Source organism: Scophthalmus maximus, chromosome 16, assembly GCF_022379125.1.
Source record: "Scophthalmus maximus strain ysfricsl-2021 chromosome 16, ASM2237912v1, whole genome shotgun sequence".
NCBI lineage: Eukaryota > Metazoa > Chordata > Actinopteri > Pleuronectiformes > Scophthalmidae > Scophthalmus > Scophthalmus maximus.
The window spans coordinates 19989013-20006971 of record NC_061530.1 but is presented as its reverse complement, the minus strand read 5'-3'; the positions used below and the strand labels follow the sequence as shown (position 1 = coordinate 20006971).

Below are 17959 nucleotides of genomic sequence, written 5' to 3'. Positions count from 1 at the left end.
ACACACACACACACACACACACACACACACACACACACACACACACACACACACACACACACACACACACACACACACACACACACACACACACACACACACACACACACACACACACACACACACACACACAGCGTCATACATAAACAGCACAGAGTCTGTGTGAGGAATTATTTCTCTTGTCATTTTAAATTTGTTCCGTGCCACAGTTTTAATATTTCATCCCCTAAAACCATCTCAGCTCTGCATTCCTTAGTTTAGTTTAGATATAGTTTTTTCCCCCACCTGAACATTGCACATCCACCGTTTGATTGGAACTTTTACAACAAAGTCGTTTGGGACGATTAAACTCTGAAAACAAAAATGGAAGTAAAATATTTGCTGTGTCCCACTTTCATACTTCGTACAGTATGTACCGAATTCTAAATATGTTTTTGTTGTAATTACGCAAAAAAAAAGGAAATCATTTTTGCACCCTCTGATTTAAGTTTCAAGGTTTTCACTGCTTTCAGAATTTAGTTTTTTCAAGGAAACATTCTGCTCAAACCTTCGTCCCTGCAGAGAATGAAATCATCTCACCAGCGCGTGACAATAAAATCAAACTGCATTCTGGGACATGGAGGATCCAGGTTTTTCTGGAACTTGATCTAAGACCTGAGAGAGAAAAAGAATCTCTCTGCATCTGTCGCTCCAGTTTGAAACTTCAACCCGGATCTGTGAAAGCTTTAATTGCATCATATCGATTTGTTGCATAGCAATTTTTACAAACGGACCTTTTTGTGTTTCATTGATTCTCTCACGTTTCCGTCCAGCTGCTCTGAACGAGTACGCAGTCTGGAACTGGGACACAGATATTGTTATGATTTGTTAAATGTGCTGAATGATGGATTTACAAAATGTTAGAAGTGCAGAAGTCCAGAGCCGCTGCAGTCACCTCCCAACGAGCGAGAGACATCTAGAGAACGAGGAGGAAGACGTTTCATCATTTTAACTAGAACTACTGGTGTGTGGTGACTCTAACAGACAGAGTCAGACCGTAAATGACAGAATCTCGAGCCTTCAAGGTCTGAAACTAGGAGTCCAAGTGATCCGAGTACTCACTCCTCACGCAATTAGTCCGGCTGAGACCTGAGAGGCAGACAGGGAGAGAGGGCAGCGAGCGAGAGAGAGGAAGAACCGGCGCCAGGACCAGAGTGATGTGAGCAACAAGCAGCGAAAAGGAAACTGAGGACGCGCACGAGGGGCTCAGCACTGGCCCGGAGAAGAAGCAGGGAGGTTAGAAGAATTAAATAAAAGCAAGACAAGAACAAAATTGAATGGAAACAAGAAGCAGTGAAAGGGGAGGGAGGGGGGGAGGGGGGAGAAAAAAAGACAGAAATCAAAATTTACAAACAGACAAATGTATTTCAAGTTTCTGTTCAAATCTTTTGTGTGTGCGTCTGTGAAGCTACGAGGTTTTTTCTGTGTCATGAGTCGGTGAAGCCGAAAACTGTGTTTCGATCTCCAGAGAGAGAGAGAGAGAGAGAGAGAGAGAGACAGAGAGAGAGAGAGAGACAGAGAGAGAGAGGGAGAGAGAGAGAGAGAGACAGAGAGAGAGAGAGAGACAGAGAGAGAGAGGGAGAGAGAGAGAGAGAGAGAGAGAGAGGGAGGGAGAGAGAGAGAGACAGAGAGAGGGAGGGAGAGAGAGAGAGAGAGAGAGAGAGAGAGAGAGAGAGAGAGAGAGAGAGGGAGAGAGAGAGAGGGAGAGAGAGAGAGAGAGAGAGAGAGAGGGAGAGAGAGAGAGAGAGAGAGAGAGAGAGAGGGAGAGAGGGAGAGGGATGGAGAGAGAGAGAGAGAGAGAGAGAGAGGGAGAGAGAGAGAGGGAGAGAGAGAGAGAGAGGGAGAGAGGGATGGAGAGAGAGAGAGAGAGAGAGAGGGAGAGAGAGAGAGAGAGGGAGAGAGAGAGAGGGAGAGAGAGAGAGAGAGAGAGAGAGAGAGAGAGAGGGAGAGAGGGATGGAGAGAGAGAGAGAGAGAGAGAGAGAGAGAGAGAGAGAGAGAGGGAGAGAGAGACAGAGAGAGAGAGAGACAGAGAGAGAGAGAGAGAGAGAGAGAGAGACGATGATGTCAGAGCTGGAGGACAAGACATCTGAAAATCCTCTCCTTCTCTGAGTGACGCAGGGAGGAGAGGATACTGTAATGAAAGGGAGGAGGAGGAAGAGGAGGCGAGGGAGGGGAGAGGAAGATGAAACAAGGAGAAAAGACAAGGGGAGGAGACGGCAGGAGACGAGACGAGGAAAGAGGAGAAGAGAGAAGGAGATATTAGGACATAAAGCAAGAAAAAAAGACCAGAGAAGACAAGATAAAAGGAAAGGAGAGAGGAGGAGAGATAGAAGAGAGATAGAGGAGAAGTGAGAGAGGACGAGCGGAGATAAAAGAAAAGGAAACAAGAAGAGGAGACAAAGTGCAAAGAGGAAAGGATACAGGAGGACAGGACAGATGGAGGAGGAGATGAGAAAAGAAACAGAGGAGACGAGGAGGAGGAAGAGGAGGAGGAGGAGGTGAGGAGGAAGAGGAGGAGGAGGAGGAGGAGGAAGAGGAGGAGGAGGAGGAAGACGAGGAGGAGGAGGAAGAGGAGGAGGAGGAGGTGAGGAGGAGGAGGAGGAGGAGGAAGAGGAGGAGGAGGTGAGGAGGAAGAGGAGGAGGAGGAGGAGGAAGACGAGGAGGAGGAGGAAGAGGAGGAGGAGGAGGAAGACGAGGAGGAGGAAGAGGAGGAGGAGGAGGAGGTGAGGAGGAGGAGGAAGAGGAGGAGGTGAGGAGGAGGATGTGGGAGCAAAGAGGAGACAAGGAAGGAAGTGATGAGGAGACAAAAGGGGAGGAAACAAGGTGACTAGGAAAGAAGAGCAGAAAAGGAGATGTGGAGAAGGAGACGAGGAGGTGGAACCTGAACGTCCCCCAAACTAAATGCATTCATATCCAACGTTCAGATTATTGCATCATGTGTTGAGAAGTTTCACCCAATAATCCCTGACATCTGATATGAATCCTACAGATCTGAGTTTGTGTTCCAGATCAACACCGCGTTCAATCACCGGCCTCGAGGTCACTATTATGACTTTCTAAAAAAAACAACTTATTTCAGCTTTTTGCGTCACGGATATTAAAATGATGAATTATTAAAAAGGCAATAAAAGGAAATGAGCCGAGATGATGCTCAGACCAGAACAGGACACATCGGGGCTGAATACTAATCCTCACCACGTCCGTGGGGAGCGAAGGAGGACGACGCTCGCGTGTTAGCAACGTGCTAACTGCTGATTACGTGCGACGAAGGAGATTATCGTTCTGACACGAGCTGCTCTCAGGGGACGTTTGGAGAAAAAAAAATTAAACTGTAAATAACCTTTGAAATGAAACTCGGAGACGAGGACGAGGTCGGCTGGAGCTCGGAGAGATAAGACGGGTTTCACCTCCCGGTAACTCGGGGTGACGGGACTCACGCTCTGCTCTGATTGGACGGTGCCGGACGAAGCGAAGCGTTTGTCTGGTCGCGTCAGTAATCGTCACCGGTCGTCATCGAGTCAAAATGAATCGATAGCAGCTGGAATTAATTTAAAGCTGATTTTTTTTTTTGTATTTTAATATGTGACGAAGATTCAAAAACCACGTCTGAACTGGTTCATACGACGTTTGATCTGATTTGATCTTTTCAACACGTTTGATTTTCTTATTGTTGGTTCGCGAATTTCAAATTTCACTAATACATTTTGATCAATTTGACTTTTTTGTTATAATAACATTGAAATGTCTCTGATTCCTAAAGAAAACACTTGAAGTTCAATAAACTTTGAATTTGAAAAGCTGGTGGAGGGTCAATCTGTCGGCTTACCTTGAGATTTAAAGGATAAGTTACAGAAAAAGAGCGGCATGTGGTAATTATCGGAAGAACAGAGAGAGAGCGAGGGATGATGAGGGGGAGGATTGAGAGAGAGAGAGAGAGAGAGAAGACATGGCTGGATCATCACTTTGACCTTGAGATATGAAATCTTTCCGTGGCATAACTGGAGATGACGTCGCCCCGCGGAGGCAGAGGCTGCGTCAGAAGGGATCTGACCGTTATAATAATAATAATAATAATTATTATAATAGTAATGAAGCTCGTTCCATCAGTCACAAGCACCAGAATCCTTCCTCTGGAAAATCAAAACATCGACGTACTCGCACGACAAAAGAAAAAAAATATCTCTAAAGTAGGCGAGGTTGAGATCCAGAAACTGGAATGTCAACACACACACACACACACACACACACACACACACACACACACACACACACACACACACACACACACACACACACACACACACTCACACACACACGTCAAGAACTGGTTCGGAACCAGAAGGGTTCTGCAGGTGGTTCCCCCCTCGTATCGTCCTCTGGGTCTGAACTCTACAGAAGTTTCCTCCGAGGCGCCGGCAGGCGGCGGACGGAGCGTCGGACGGAGCGGCGGACGAAGAGTCAGAGGTGTTTAGAAGTGGAATACCTGCTGCTGGCCCTGGACTTTGGGGAAATCCTCCTTCTGCCTGCGGGTGCGGGGCCGCTCCAGGCTGCCCTGCTGCAGGTGTTTGAGCCGGGCGGCGACCGTCGGTCCCTTCGTGGGCGCCGGAGAGTTACTGCTGTTCTGTGGGGGGGGGGGGGGGGGGCGTTAACAACCTCGGACATTTTCCTCATCATCATCATCATCATCGTACACAAACAGCCCCGGATCAATGGTGTCCATATACTTTTGGCCACGAGGGAATTGTATTTTCAAACCAGCCACTGGCTTTTTTTTTTACAGTGGTTAAATATTGAATGCGTATTTCAGTTTATAACCAACTGGGAACAATCATCATTACTTCTTAGTTCTGACCTGTCTGTTGACTTTCACCAAAGATTAATCCTTAGTAAAATGACTTGATTTTAAATATTTCTTCCAGCATCAATCTCATGGTCTGATTATCATCCAGTGTTAATAAAATCATTATCATATACTCAGACGGAACATTCAGAGAGGAAGCAGAGAACCGGAGATGAGCGAGGAGAGGAGCTGTTACAGAGGTCGGAAAGAGAAGAGAAGTTCAGCTGCAGCCATGTTCACCTCATTCACATAAATATGATCTATAACGCAGAAGATATATATTAGTGTGTTTGATGTTGTAACTGAGGTTTGTGTTTGTGTTAATGTGTCTTGTAAACTCATGGTGGAGAGGCCGAATTATTAAACATGAGTTAATATAACTACATACACCTCTGAACGAGCTATTATCGATTTACAAGGATCGGTTCACATCTTTTTCAAGAGGGACAATATGTCATCATATGCCGCGTTCCATTTAGCTCCAAAGTCTGGAAGCGGGAGCTCGGAACAACGTCACGCGTCTGGACGCCTCCGGGAGAAAGTTCGGTTGTGATCGCTCTTGCGAGAACAAACACTTGATAACAGATTACGCTGCTTTTTTTGGGCCCAAAGCGAGACGGAGGCTGGACTTTACTGTGTGTACGACTGATCAAACGAGACAGAAGTGCTAATCATTAGCATTTTGCTACAGCTTTCACTGGATACAGGAAGCAGCCATCTTGTATTTTGAGGGTCCAGGTTGTCGTCTGTCTTAGTTCCACTTCTTGCCTCAGTGTGTTTAGCAAAGGGCTCGAGAGTAAAGCAGTAAGAATAAATGGGGAAAGGCGGCGGAGAGTTGGAAAGAGAAGCAGAGTCCACATCAGGTGAGGCAGAGTTTTGACTTTACCTTTCTGCCCAGGGACCCGAGGGTGCAGCGAGGGGCGGGGCTGGCCCGTGGTAGGACGCTGTACCGTTTACTACAACCTTTTACAGGCGTTCTCTGAAATATCTTTGACACACGTCGTGTGAAAGAGCGAGGCAGAGACAAGTTATCACACTGACATGGCGCCAAAAAACAAAAACAAAATTCAGCTGTGTGGGCCTACGTTTCGGACTCACCTCCAGCTCGGCGATGATCTTCTCCTCGTCGTCCTCGTCTTGGATCGCAGACGCTGCGATCACGGGCGGCGTGGAGGCGGGCCGCGGCGTGTCAGACGGCGTCCGCCGCAGCTTCACCAGAGTCATGGGCATGTCGCCATCGTCCTCCATCTTGAAAAGGTCAAAACAGAACAACCGTTACAGAGGAGTTCACACATGACGAACACTGGATAAAAGGGAAATTTTGTTGCATTTTGTTCTTAAAGGAAAACTGCACCTGCTCCTGCACCTGCTCCTGCTCCTGCTCCTGTACCTGAATCTGCACCTGGACCTGCACCTGGACCTGCACCTGCTCCTGCACCTGGACCTGATTCTGCACCTGGACCTGCACCTGCTCCTGCACCTGAGTCTGCACCTGGACCTGCCCCTGCACCTGCATCTGCATCTGCATCTGCATCTGGACCTGCACCTGGACCTGCTCCTGCACCTGGACCTGCCCCTGCACCTGCATCTGCATCTGCATCTGCATCTGGACCTGCACCTGGACCTGCTCCTGCACCTGAGTCTGCACCTGGACCTGCCCCTGCACCTGCATCTGCATCTGCATCTGCATCTGGACCTGCACCTGGACCTGCTCCTGCACCTGAGTCTGTACCTGCACCTGGACCTGCTCCTGCACCTGGACCTGCACCTGTACCTGCTCCTGCACCTGGACCTACAACTGTCAGACTCCAAGCAAGTTTCTGAGTCCTAGAATTTTTAAAAACGTGATCACATCATTTTACATTTTGAATCTGTCGTAACAGGATCGGCAATACAAGATATAAACCCGATGAAAGACACTAGTCCGACTGAGACGCTGCCATGTAAACACCTTCACCCGAGCAAGGTAGTAATCAGAATAATGATCGGATCGAGACATGACGCCGTCTCACCTTCATATTCTTGGTGGTGACGATGACTTCCCCGGTGCGGTTGGTGGTGAGGCCGTGTGCTGACGGGAAGCTTCGCCGCGGTGGAGGCGGAGGCGGAGACTTGGAGGGTTTCTCCGTCCGGTACCGGGCCACGTTCAGGTCGACTGTGGACAGAGGACAACGCCTCAGAACTTCACTTCTACTGCTGCGGAACAAACCTTGTTCTTACCAAAACTTCAGTGAGATAAATTATTTACATAGTTTATAAAAAAATCAGCTTTTTCGTAGAAATAATAAAAAGAAAATCTATTTCCTTAATTTTCTCTAGTTAGATCTTTAATAATTTAGCTCTGGGGCCCGAAATTGAGGCTTGATATTTCACAGTTTAACCATAAACTAACTTATAAATTATAAATAAGTATAAAGAAATAAAAAGAAAACACAAATACAACCGAATATACAGAACTTCAATTTTAAAAAATAAACTATTTATTTATGCAACAATATAAACATAAATGCACACTTTTCTGCAATTGTCATCCAGAAAAAATGAACGTTTTCATTTCGGAGCATATCTGCAGATGCAGATAAGGATCGGTCTGCTCACCGGACCCTCGCTGTGAACCGCCGCCCTCCATGTTGTTGAGCTTCTGGGCGGCCAGCTGCACTTTGCCAGGCTGCTGGTCGCCGCTGGGCGTGGGGGCGGGGGTGGTGGTGTTGCTGGTGGCCGTGGTCCCGGTCGTCCCGGCTGCGGGTGAGGCAGCGGTGGTGCAGGTGAGCGGGATGGTGATCTGGGGCTTGGGGGGCACCGCCGGCTTGTTGATGTGCTTGGCGGCGAAGTCGAGGTCCGGGATGGCCTTCATCAGCTCGGCCTGCGTCTCCTCCAGCAGGCGATTGATGTCCTGGGCGCTGAACTGAGTCAGGCTGGCTCGCTTCTCCTCCCAGTCGCGCTCCGCCGCCTGACGCACGTACAGAGAGACACGAGTGAAACCTGATGGCGTTGAACACGGACGGCTGCTGCTGCCGGCGCGTGAACGCCGTCCCAATGGTAAAATGAACCATCTGGCTAAATCAGACACACGATAAATAAGATAATAATGAGCAGCACGATTACCAGTCTGACTTCAGCCGACACACACTTGTCGGCAGGACGCCGACTCGGCGGCTCATCCAGAACCCGATTTCTGAAGGTCATGCAGGGCTGGACGTCCTGCTCGGCGTCCGCGTCGTGCCCGGCGGACACGGGCATCCAGTTGGCCAGGCCGGCGCCGGTGCTCAGGTCGGCGAGGCCCAGGGGAGGGGGACTGTTGAGGATGTCCAGGTCCGGGCCGCGGCTCGCGTCCTCCGCTCTCTTCGCCGGCGACGCCGCCTGGCCGGCGAGGGCGTCGGCGCCCCTCCACGCGCCCTCGGCCACTTGTCTGTACATATAGGAGGGATACAAAACACTACAATACACACGGGACACCATGAGCGTCCCACAACATGGACATCAACTCAGTAACTGGAACATGAACCATTATTTATTATAAATAAAGTAAAAATCGACACACAATGTTTTTATAGTCAATGGATCTTTTTTAATTTCTGCTCTTTCGATAAATAGACTAAATATTTCAGCAACACCTCATGAACAAGGAAGAAACCTTTGTCAACTGTTCATTACAGAACTTTGCAGAACTTTCACATGCACAGAAAAAACCTATAACACACCGGAGGAAAGGGAAAAACTCTGAGAGCAGAATGTTTCTCCTCTAAAGTCAGATGAATAATCAGAGGAAACTGAGACTCTTTCAAACGACGCAGACGTTTACGGAGAATCCGACTCTCCACAACGTCGTGATGAAACAACGTCTCTCTCTGACGAACTCACTCCGACCACGTCGTCTCACCGTTGAGGCCGCGAGCGACGCGAGTCCCTGAGTCTCCCTCTGATGTTTCCCTCAGTATCACACTGACACGATCACTCGCGCTACGCTCAGTTTTCACCAGACAAAGAAGAACATCATCTTTTTAATCTCCTAAACGTTCGTCCTGGAATCTAGGATCCGTTTGCAGGATGATGAGGAAGGAAACGAAGAACCTTTCCAGATGAAAGACGAGAATAAACGACAGTTTGTATTTAACTTGAGTTACATCAGAGACGGAATCAGACCGAAGCTGCTCGAATTATTTAACACCTACATTCAGAAAATACATTATTTCTTATAATCAACTTTAAGACCAGATGTATGAAAATATAGTTTTGCAGATAATGTGCTACAGGCTCTATGTCGGTTCACGTGTTGATATGAAAAGTATATCTTGATTTTTTTGTCTATTTTTTTTCAATCATTGAATTATTTTCATGAATTGATTTTGCCATTTATTTTATTCCTCTTTGTATCTCTGACATGAAAACCTCTTGTTTTTCCTTTTGCTTTAAAAAAAAAAGAAAGAACTGCTCAGTGTTGAAAACTACGACAGTTTGAGGATAAAATCGTAATATAATGAGATTAAAACGTAATTTGAGGAAAAAGAAATAATATTTAGAGACAAATAAAAATAAATTAGCCTCCGTTTTCTCCTCCACTGAGGAGACGATTTCCAGACTCAGTTTCTTGCTCATCAAGTCCTGATTCTCACGATCACGTTGCCGTAGGATGAATTAAAAAAATACTTTTCTACCGATTCGCAGTCGTAAAGCACAAAGTTTGGTACAAACGGTGACGAATCTTACAATTGACCTTGAGAGGTCGTCACAATAAAACGTCAACAGGAGAAGAGAATGGTCCGCGAGGCGTACCTGCGCAGCGAGCTCAGAGCGTCCGTCATGGAGTTGCAGCGCTTCAGCAGAGCGTCCAGGCGATGAGGCTCCTCCTTCAGGAACTTCACGGCCTCCACCTCCACCCGCAGCACCACCCGCATCTTACTCTGCAGGCCGGGGAACTGGTCTGAGGGGGGAGAGAACATTCAGCCGCGACCTGACGCACGTGAAGTTTTGTTTTTCCCGCAGCAGAAATCGATAGAGAACCGACACTTTTCGTACTTTTCAGCTCGGTGAGCGTCTCTCCCAGAATCCTCAGCTCTTTGCTCTTCTGCTCCACGTCCTGCTCCGTCACCAGGCCGTGGTTGACGGACGAGTTCCTCTGCAGCTCCTCCACCGATCTCTCCAGGTCACTGCGGACGAGCGGGTCGCAGATTCAACATCGACTCAAAAATCTCAAGATCCTGCGAAACGTTCCTACACAATCATTTCTTTCGAGCCAAAGCTCTGGAATATTCAATACTTTGGTAGAGACGAGCCGTTTAAACTTTACATGTCATGAGAAAGAACTTGGTCTCGAGGTCGGATCAAGGACGGATGAACTGTGGTCGTGAACTCACTGCAGCTGCTGGATGAGCAGCTCCTCCTGGTTCAGGTACTTGAGTCTCTCCTCCTCCACCAGGAGGCGCTGTCTCTGGAGCGGGTCCTCCTGGGTGCGCATGGCGTCCAGCATCATGAGGCTCAGCTCCGACTCCGTCTGCCTCAGCAGGGACAGGACCGAGTCCTGGTTCTCCAGCTGGACGACACAGTCAGACAGGCTCCAGATTCAACGTCTGTACGACACGCACGCACGCACACGCACACGCACACACACACACACACACACACACACACACACACACACACACACACACACACACCTGCATGTTGCGCAGCTGCGACAGCTGCGAGCGCAGGGCGTTGGTGTTCTGCTGCAGGCCCTGCAGGTGGAGCTGCATCTGGAGACGGGACACGGTCACGGGCTGGTTGGCCCCCGAGGGCGGAGGCGGCATCAGGGCCAGAGGAGCGGACGGCGTCAAAGCTGCACGTGGACAAGAGGCATTCTGTATTTTCAAATTGGAAGGAACTCTGTGCTCTTCGTTTGAGTTTCAGGGTTCCTGATAGAATATTGTCCCAAAAAGAGTTGCACCGGATCACGACGGCTGCAGGGAACCTCAACGTTCCGTCCAGTAGAAATGTAAATTTGAGTTGCTGGAAACAGAATATCTGTCGCCACAGGATTTGGCGGCTGCAGCGTTTCGGGACAAGTTCTATCTGCGCTGCAGGCGGAGGGTGGAGGACGATGACGGACAGCGTGAGAGGACTTCAGGGACAAAACAGGGTCAAGTGGCGGAACAACAGCATCAGATCCAAACATCTCATCTCGAGTGTTTCCAACTTCCTGTGGAATGGCGATGAGGACTTGGCTCTGACAGTCATTAGGGGGCGGAGTCACGCGGGTCATGCAGAACGACAGAGGGAGAGGAGCTGGAAGACGATGGATAACAGAGGGGCGGGGGAGTTGCATTTCAACACGTTTCCTGAACGTTACGTCTCAAACACCTCAGTCTGCAGACAACCAGCTTCCACCGCCTGCAGACAGTCTCCCTGAACTCTGACCTGCGAGCCGGAGGCATCGACCACGACGGACCAACCACCCAACAAACGTCTGTTGTGAAGACGTCTTCACCTTCGTCGACACCACGTATGGTTTGGTTGGAAAGTGAAGGGGGAAAAGACGTCCTGATAAAGTCTGGACCCTACACGGCACAAAGGTCAACGACTACTTCAGGCTGAATTAAGGCTCCGAACAAAGTCGGTCCACATGAACGAACCTGAGGGACTGAATTCACTGGTGTTCAATCTGTGAAGCGTTTCAGTAACTGCAGCGATAGAAAAGTGAAATCTGTGGCTTATCAGCAATTTGACACGAGGTCACTCGAGCATATTCTGGCTCAAATCAATAAATCACACAGGAGAACGTTGACAGAACGTCGTCTGATTGAATGCAACTCGGATGATTTGTTACCGAAGAGGAGACGGAAACGAAGGGGGGGGGGGGGGAAGGAACACACACACACACACACACTTCTAGAACCTGATAGGTTCTGAATCCAAGTTTTAAAAAAAACACAGAGGGGCAGACGAGGGAACAAGGAACCAAACAGACACTTCAGGACATTGGACAGTAGCTACCTTTCTTTTTTTTTGCGCGTCCAGCTAAAACAAGAAGCATGAGCAGCAAGTTACAGCAGCAGCAGGAAGCCACACACACACACACACACACACACACACACACACACACACACACACACACACACACACACACACACACACACACACACACACACACACACACACACACACACACACACACACACACACACACACACACACACACACACACACACACACAGCCATCACCATCACATATCAGGCTTCACAAGAATTATGCAGAGAGAAAGAAAAATGACGAATCGGCGACATGAGGAAGAAAATAGCCAATATACGTGGCGAACGCACAGGCAGCAGCGAGGAACGGCAACAGGAAGTGAGAGGACAAACTGTAGTTTGCCTTTTTTTATTTTTGGGAGGGAGGAGACACTTACTGTCGGTTCCCGAGCAGTCACTGGCCGACTCCATCTTCTCCCTGGAAGAGGCAGAACATCTGGATGTTTGGTGGAAAAAACGTAGGACGTGTGTGTGTTTGTGTCTTAAATCACTCGCTCCTTCACTCTGTCTTCACCATCAACAGTCGAGAGAAACACAATCAAATCAAAAAGATCTGAAGTTCTTTAAAAAAAGAGTTAATTTAAGATCCTGAACCGAATCGGCTGAAGACGACTCTTCTCCTCACTTCGGTTTAGTTAAGTTAAGTTTGTAGTGTGTGTGTGTGTGTGTGTGTGTGTGTGTGTGTGTGTGTGTGTGTGTGTGTGTCTCACGGGCTGTCTGCCTCCGGCGCTCTGCTCAGGACTCTCTGCAGCAGCCCGGTCAGGCTGGCGATCTGCTTCTCCATGGCCTCCATTCGCTCCCTGATCGATGGACAGACACAAACACTTTATTGATCCTGTGAGAGGAGAAACTGACACGTTCTAAAAAAAAAAGACTGGGGATAAAAATCTAAACCACCGCCGCAGAGTCAGACAGAAAACAATATATAAAATATATAAATGTGAAAAAATCTGCATTTAAGTTCCTGTATTCTGGTCGTTCACAGGTTTCATACACTGCTAAACATCTGCTGCAGCGATCAATAATAGATCAACACATGATTAAAGTACAGTACAAGTAACTACCTGGTCTCCGTCTCGTTCCCCATCAGCGGCGAGCCGAAGCCCCCGCCGCTCCCTCCCTCTCCCCCGGGACCGGCCATCAGGCACAGCTGCTCCGCGGTGAGCCCCAGCCCGGGTCCCGGGCCTCGGGCTTTGGGACTGTCCCCGAACACAGAGGACGTCACCGAGTCCCGTCTCAAACTCTGCCTGCCGGGGGAGCCGCGGCCGGGCATGGTGCCCCCGTAGGAATCCCTCATGTCGGGGATCTTCTGTGGGGAGGAAGGTGGCGGCACGCGCAGCCCCATGGCCAACACGGACGCGGCGTAGGCGTCGTTGTAGAGCGGTCCCCCCGGCCTGTAGAGGGCGCCGCTTTCCATCAGCTCCCCTTGCAAAGCGGCCGCCGTATAGGAAGTGAGTGAACGCGTCGATCCGGGCCCCCCGCCGCCTCCTCCCCCTCCGCGGCGGTACAAGGAGCCGTAGGGGTCGGCTCTGGCCGGCAGAGGGGAGTGAGGCCCTCCGGCCAGACTCAGCCGACCTGGGTCTGGGCCCAGGGAGTAGGGGTCCGCGTAAATCCCCCCTCCGCCACGCTCGTCTCCCCGCAGCAGCACCATGCTCCTGGACCCGCCCACCTCGTCGTCCGGCTTCACGTCCCTGCGCTCCAGGATGGCGCTGGAGGAGGAGGCGCTGAAGGCCGTCTGGGTGTGGTGGGCCTGGTGGGGCTGGTGGGCCTGGTGGGGCTGGTGGGCCTGGTGGTGGAGCTGCGGCTGCTGGTGGGGGGAGGAGTGGTGGGGCTGGGAGTGCGGGTGTGGCAGGGAGTGGGTGTGGTGGGGCGGCCCGGCGTAGGAGGACGGCCTGCCGCCGCCGCTGTAGAGGAGGCGGGCGCGGGACGGCGAGCCCTGGGGCGGCGAGGCGGAGGAGGACGAATGCTGCGAGGACAAGGGCGGGTTGCTGAGGCGGCGGTTGGGCGGAGAGTCCTGAGGTGCGTACACCATCTCCCTCTGCGGACGAACAGAACCACACGGAGGAAGAAGAAACGTGGATTTGTTCAATGTTCGTACAAACGAAAAGTTTATTTCTCTTGAAATGTTGTTTCACTAAATCAAAAAGAATTTTCTTGAGTCTAGAAGCGTATAGAAAAGGAATTTTAATTTTATCTTGATAATTAGTTTTATCTTGATTTTATCTTGATAATTAGATAAAACCTTATTCTTATTCATGTTATTATTTTTTTTCAACATTTCCTTTTTGGGAAATCTGATCTGTTCAGTTCTTCTTGCTGGTTGAATGTTGTATAAATTAAAACCATCTTTTCTCAGTAGGTGTGATTCATTGCAATCGTCACTGTGCATGTTATAAATAAAGTTGGTGAGTAAAACGGATGTTTTTTTCTCAGAAGCTTCCGAAATAAAAACTTGAATCCAGAAGTTTCACATTCAGCGCCAGTGAATCTGAGACTGGTACCGATGACATTCACTCAACCCCTTTTTAAGTTTGTCCAGTTTTCCACCAGTCAGTGAAGTGAGTAATGATCCTACAGCTAAAAGAAAAAATGAAATAAAAAAATCTATAAGTTGCGAAGAGCCGGTGCAATTTATTGGACGTGTGGCAGCGAGTCATAGATGCTGTTTCAGGATTGACAGGAAAGACTCTAAATTGCTCCTTTAAGTGCGTTTTTAAGTCGCACTCGACAGCTCATCGACAGGCCGAGTTCACATGTCAGAGAGGAAGGAAAGAAACAGGGCGAAGCAGAACGGAGCGAGTGAACACCCCTGCGCCGGAGAGGCGGCGTCGGCCGAGAGTGACGGTGGAAACACAAAGCACGACGGGGCTGCAACCATATCACCTGGACACCGATGCAAATTGAAAAGAACAATATTTTCCACATGATAACCCTTCAGGCCTCTGACGACGACACCCTGTGGAACGGCCTCGCAGCAGACTAATGACGCGGGGGCCAGCGTCTTCCATCTCGTATCTTAGCAACAGCCTCCGATCGACACCGTCCCTTAAACCGCCGCAGATATCTCATTCCACCTCCGGGACCCCTGAAGTCGCGAGACGTCTACGCGGGCCTGAAGGATTGGTCCCGAGGCGCCGCTCAGAGCGGAGGAGGAGAGTCTGTCAATCAATCTCATCCCTCGACCACATTCTGCCCTTCGGTCTCAGGCCGAGAGGGACCTCAGTGATCCTTGCCACGCTTTGGTGCTCTGCAATCAGGGAATGATCTTGGCTCTGCTGGCTCGGGTTCAATGAGCTCAGCGTACACGCGCGCACACACACACACACACACACACACACACACACACACACACACACACACACACACACACACACACACACACACACACACACACACACACACACACACACACACACACACACACACACACACACACACACACACACACACACACACACACACACACACACACACACACAGGCTGTGGCAGGATGTACCTGACACTCATAAAAGTCAAGGTGAGCCCGGCGGCCTGATGAGGCTGTAAAACTCAGGGCGGATCTCAGAGTCGTGCAAGAGCTCAAGACGGTGACCGAGCCCACCGGGGAGGAGGGGGAGGGGGGAGTCAGAGCGGGTGACCTCCAAAGCGCTGGCGGGCGGCTGCGACGCACACGCACACACAGAGGCGTGCAACCAAGTTGGATTGACGCCCATGGAAAACAGCGAATGCATCAAAAAAAAAAGTCTTGTTCGCTTCATTTCGACTGTTTAAATCAGTTTTCCAGTGTTCACCGCCTACATCTGCTCTTCTGTAATGTAACACTTCCACTGTATGATTTATTTTATTCTGTGTAAGCAACGTTCTCTGACCCTTTGTACGGACGCGCTTCTCTTTTCCATAATCACATCGTAATTTGCCGCAGGACAAAACACGAGGTCTTGAACACACGGAGCTTGTGAACGAATCAGACTCTTATCTGTTGTCATCTTTGCTCCGACTGTAAGTAAACGCATCGGGCGACAGAATCCAGCCTCATCGGGCCCCATGTATTCATTTGCCAGCAGCAAACTGATGAGCTGCGATCAGCGGCAGATCCGCGGCTCATCAATAAGAAGCGTAAGCAGGAGGGATGAGCCAGGTACCGGGACATCGACGGAGGGGAAACGAGTGGCGAGGACGATTAACTGCCGCCGCCAACAGAAAACGATCAGCTGATTAATCGAGAAGCTCATCAGACAGAAAAAAAAGAACCTGTCAGCAGAGGATCCTGCCTCGGCAACACAGATGTCGGTGCGAGACAGGAAACGGAGGGAATTATGTCCAAAACAAAGACGGCTTCTGTATTCATATATACACATTTTAATGTTCCTCCTCTCTCGTCAATGTTTCCTCAGTGGAGACTCACAGGTCAAGTTCAGACGGATCATCCGTCCTGAGGGCGGCGGTTTGTTCCTCGCCATGTTAAAGAAACGTGTCACAATGTTCCTGGATCCATCCCTTTATCCAGAGTCTTTCTTGTCCCATCCTTCCACCAAGAGATGCCGTCAGACGTCCAGACAGAGGGACTGTGTGTGAGAACGCTTGTTGCGTCGGCCCCACCCCCTAATCTATGAGTCATTAACCGCTCACACAGAATGAATTGTGTGACTGAAGCTCGACCTTGATATTCTCTTTACATCAGTTTTAACTTTGGTAGGAAGATGATACAAATCTGACGCAAATGAAAAAAATGTGAGCCGTCCCACTCATTCTTTCCTGTGATTGGACGGTTTACAGTGACACACACACACACACACACACCTACCCGCAGGTCTCCGTTGGCCAGGTGGGGGCTGTGGTGCCCCGGGTAGGTGCCGTACACGGGCTCTTTGCAGTAAATCTTAATGACGCAGCGGTCCTGGACGTCCCGCGGGTCCTCCAGCTCGTAGAAGACGTTGCGGGTCTCGTCCTTGATCAGCAGCGCCGTGCTGGGAGACCTGGGCGTCGACGGTCGCCGAGGCAACACACAGACAATAAACAACGGCTGATGAATCGTCAATTTACAGCTCGTGTCATCTGCTAATAACCGGTGATGCAGTTTCATTTACAGACGAGGGGGAAGATTGAAAGAAAAATCTTTAACCGGCCGCGGGGAGAGAATCCGCTGGACGAGGTTCTTTCACTGAGCTGATGAGAAACGTGATGTTCGGCGAGTCTGGAGTCGAGAGAGTCCTGCTGACGATAACGACGACAACTGTACTTATTATACAGATAATCTAGAATTAATACGCTGATGAAAATGACTATTGATTTTTTTTCATCCAGTTTGTTGTGAAAATGGGATTTCTTTTTTGGTCATGTACAAACAATTTTTTCCTAAGAATACGTTTGCTTATTTATTTATCTCAAACACGTGATAATATATTATTATATTTCCACACTGTAACTACCCTGGTTTGCAAAATGAGTGCGGATGTCCAGGTTTTCCCAAAGGAGAACGTTTGGCGGGAATCAGCGCTAACGGCGCTACTCGCCAGTAGTTGTGTGTGTGTGTGTGTGTGTCCTGATTGGGGAAACTAATTGCTTGTTATCGTCATGGCGATCACGCTAGCACCAATCGTCTGACACGTCGCCCACCGCCAGGCGCTAAAGCAACGTGTACTAGCTTCCACTTGTTGTAGCCTACCGCTTGTTAGCCTAGCTTGCTAATACTTAAACGGACCAATTGAATCGCTCAGGGCCGACGACGAAGCTTAGAGGTTGTTTACTACTTCCTAGTTTTAGCCAATTAGGATAAAAGAGTAGCCTCAACATGCCAAGCGTGGAAATCAAGAGTCGAAATCAAAATGTATTGAATCAAAAATCCTTTTTGAACCATGGGCCCAAGAATGGAAATCAAATTTGAGAATTTTTCTGAATCAAGCAACCTTAATAAATATGTTAGTAAATGTGATTTTCATTTAAAAAAAAAAAGAATTAACGGTGGTGTAGTGGTCAGCACTTTCACCTCACAGCAAGAAGGTTCTGGGTTCGATTCCTGGTTCAGAATGGGGTCAGGTTCGTTGGAGACTCTGAATTGACCGTAGGTGTGAAT

The 17959-nt window shown here is 49.4% G+C and overlaps 1 protein-coding gene across 4 annotated transcripts in view; it reads right to left on the bottom strand.

Moving 5' to 3' along the window:
* Positions 1 to 2741: 2741 nt before the first annotated feature.
* zgc:114120 (uncharacterized protein LOC619267 homolog) overlaps positions 2742 to 17959 on the bottom strand; it is a 61307-nt gene continuing 46089 nt past the window's right edge. For 3 of the 4 annotated variants that reach the window (XM_047327821.1, XM_047327822.1, XM_047327820.1), the window contains 15 exons: positions 16691 to 16862; positions 12950 to 13923; positions 12596 to 12685; positions 12263 to 12303; positions 11850 to 11873; positions 10535 to 10695; positions 10235 to 10410; positions 9897 to 10027; positions 9654 to 9801; positions 7986 to 8316; positions 7479 to 7830; positions 6893 to 7035; positions 5979 to 6128; positions 5767 to 5868; positions 2742 to 4661 (listed from right to left, as the gene is read on the bottom strand). In XM_047327821.1, coding sequence (XP_047183777.1) covers positions 4509 to 4661; positions 5767 to 5868; positions 5979 to 6128; positions 6893 to 7035; positions 7479 to 7830; positions 7986 to 8316; positions 9654 to 9801; positions 9897 to 10027; positions 10235 to 10410; positions 10535 to 10695; positions 11850 to 11873; positions 12263 to 12303; positions 12596 to 12685; positions 12950 to 13923; positions 16691 to 16862 — 3148 coding nt within the window. In that variant the 3' untranslated portion in view covers positions 2742 to 4508. The remainder of the gene's footprint in view (positions 4662 to 5766; positions 5869 to 5978; positions 6129 to 6892; positions 7036 to 7478; positions 7831 to 7985; positions 8317 to 9653; positions 9802 to 9896; positions 10028 to 10234; positions 10411 to 10534; positions 10696 to 11849; positions 11874 to 12262; positions 12304 to 12595; positions 12686 to 12949; positions 13924 to 16690; positions 16863 to 17959) is intronic. The other variant, XM_047327819.1, reaches the window with a different exon arrangement.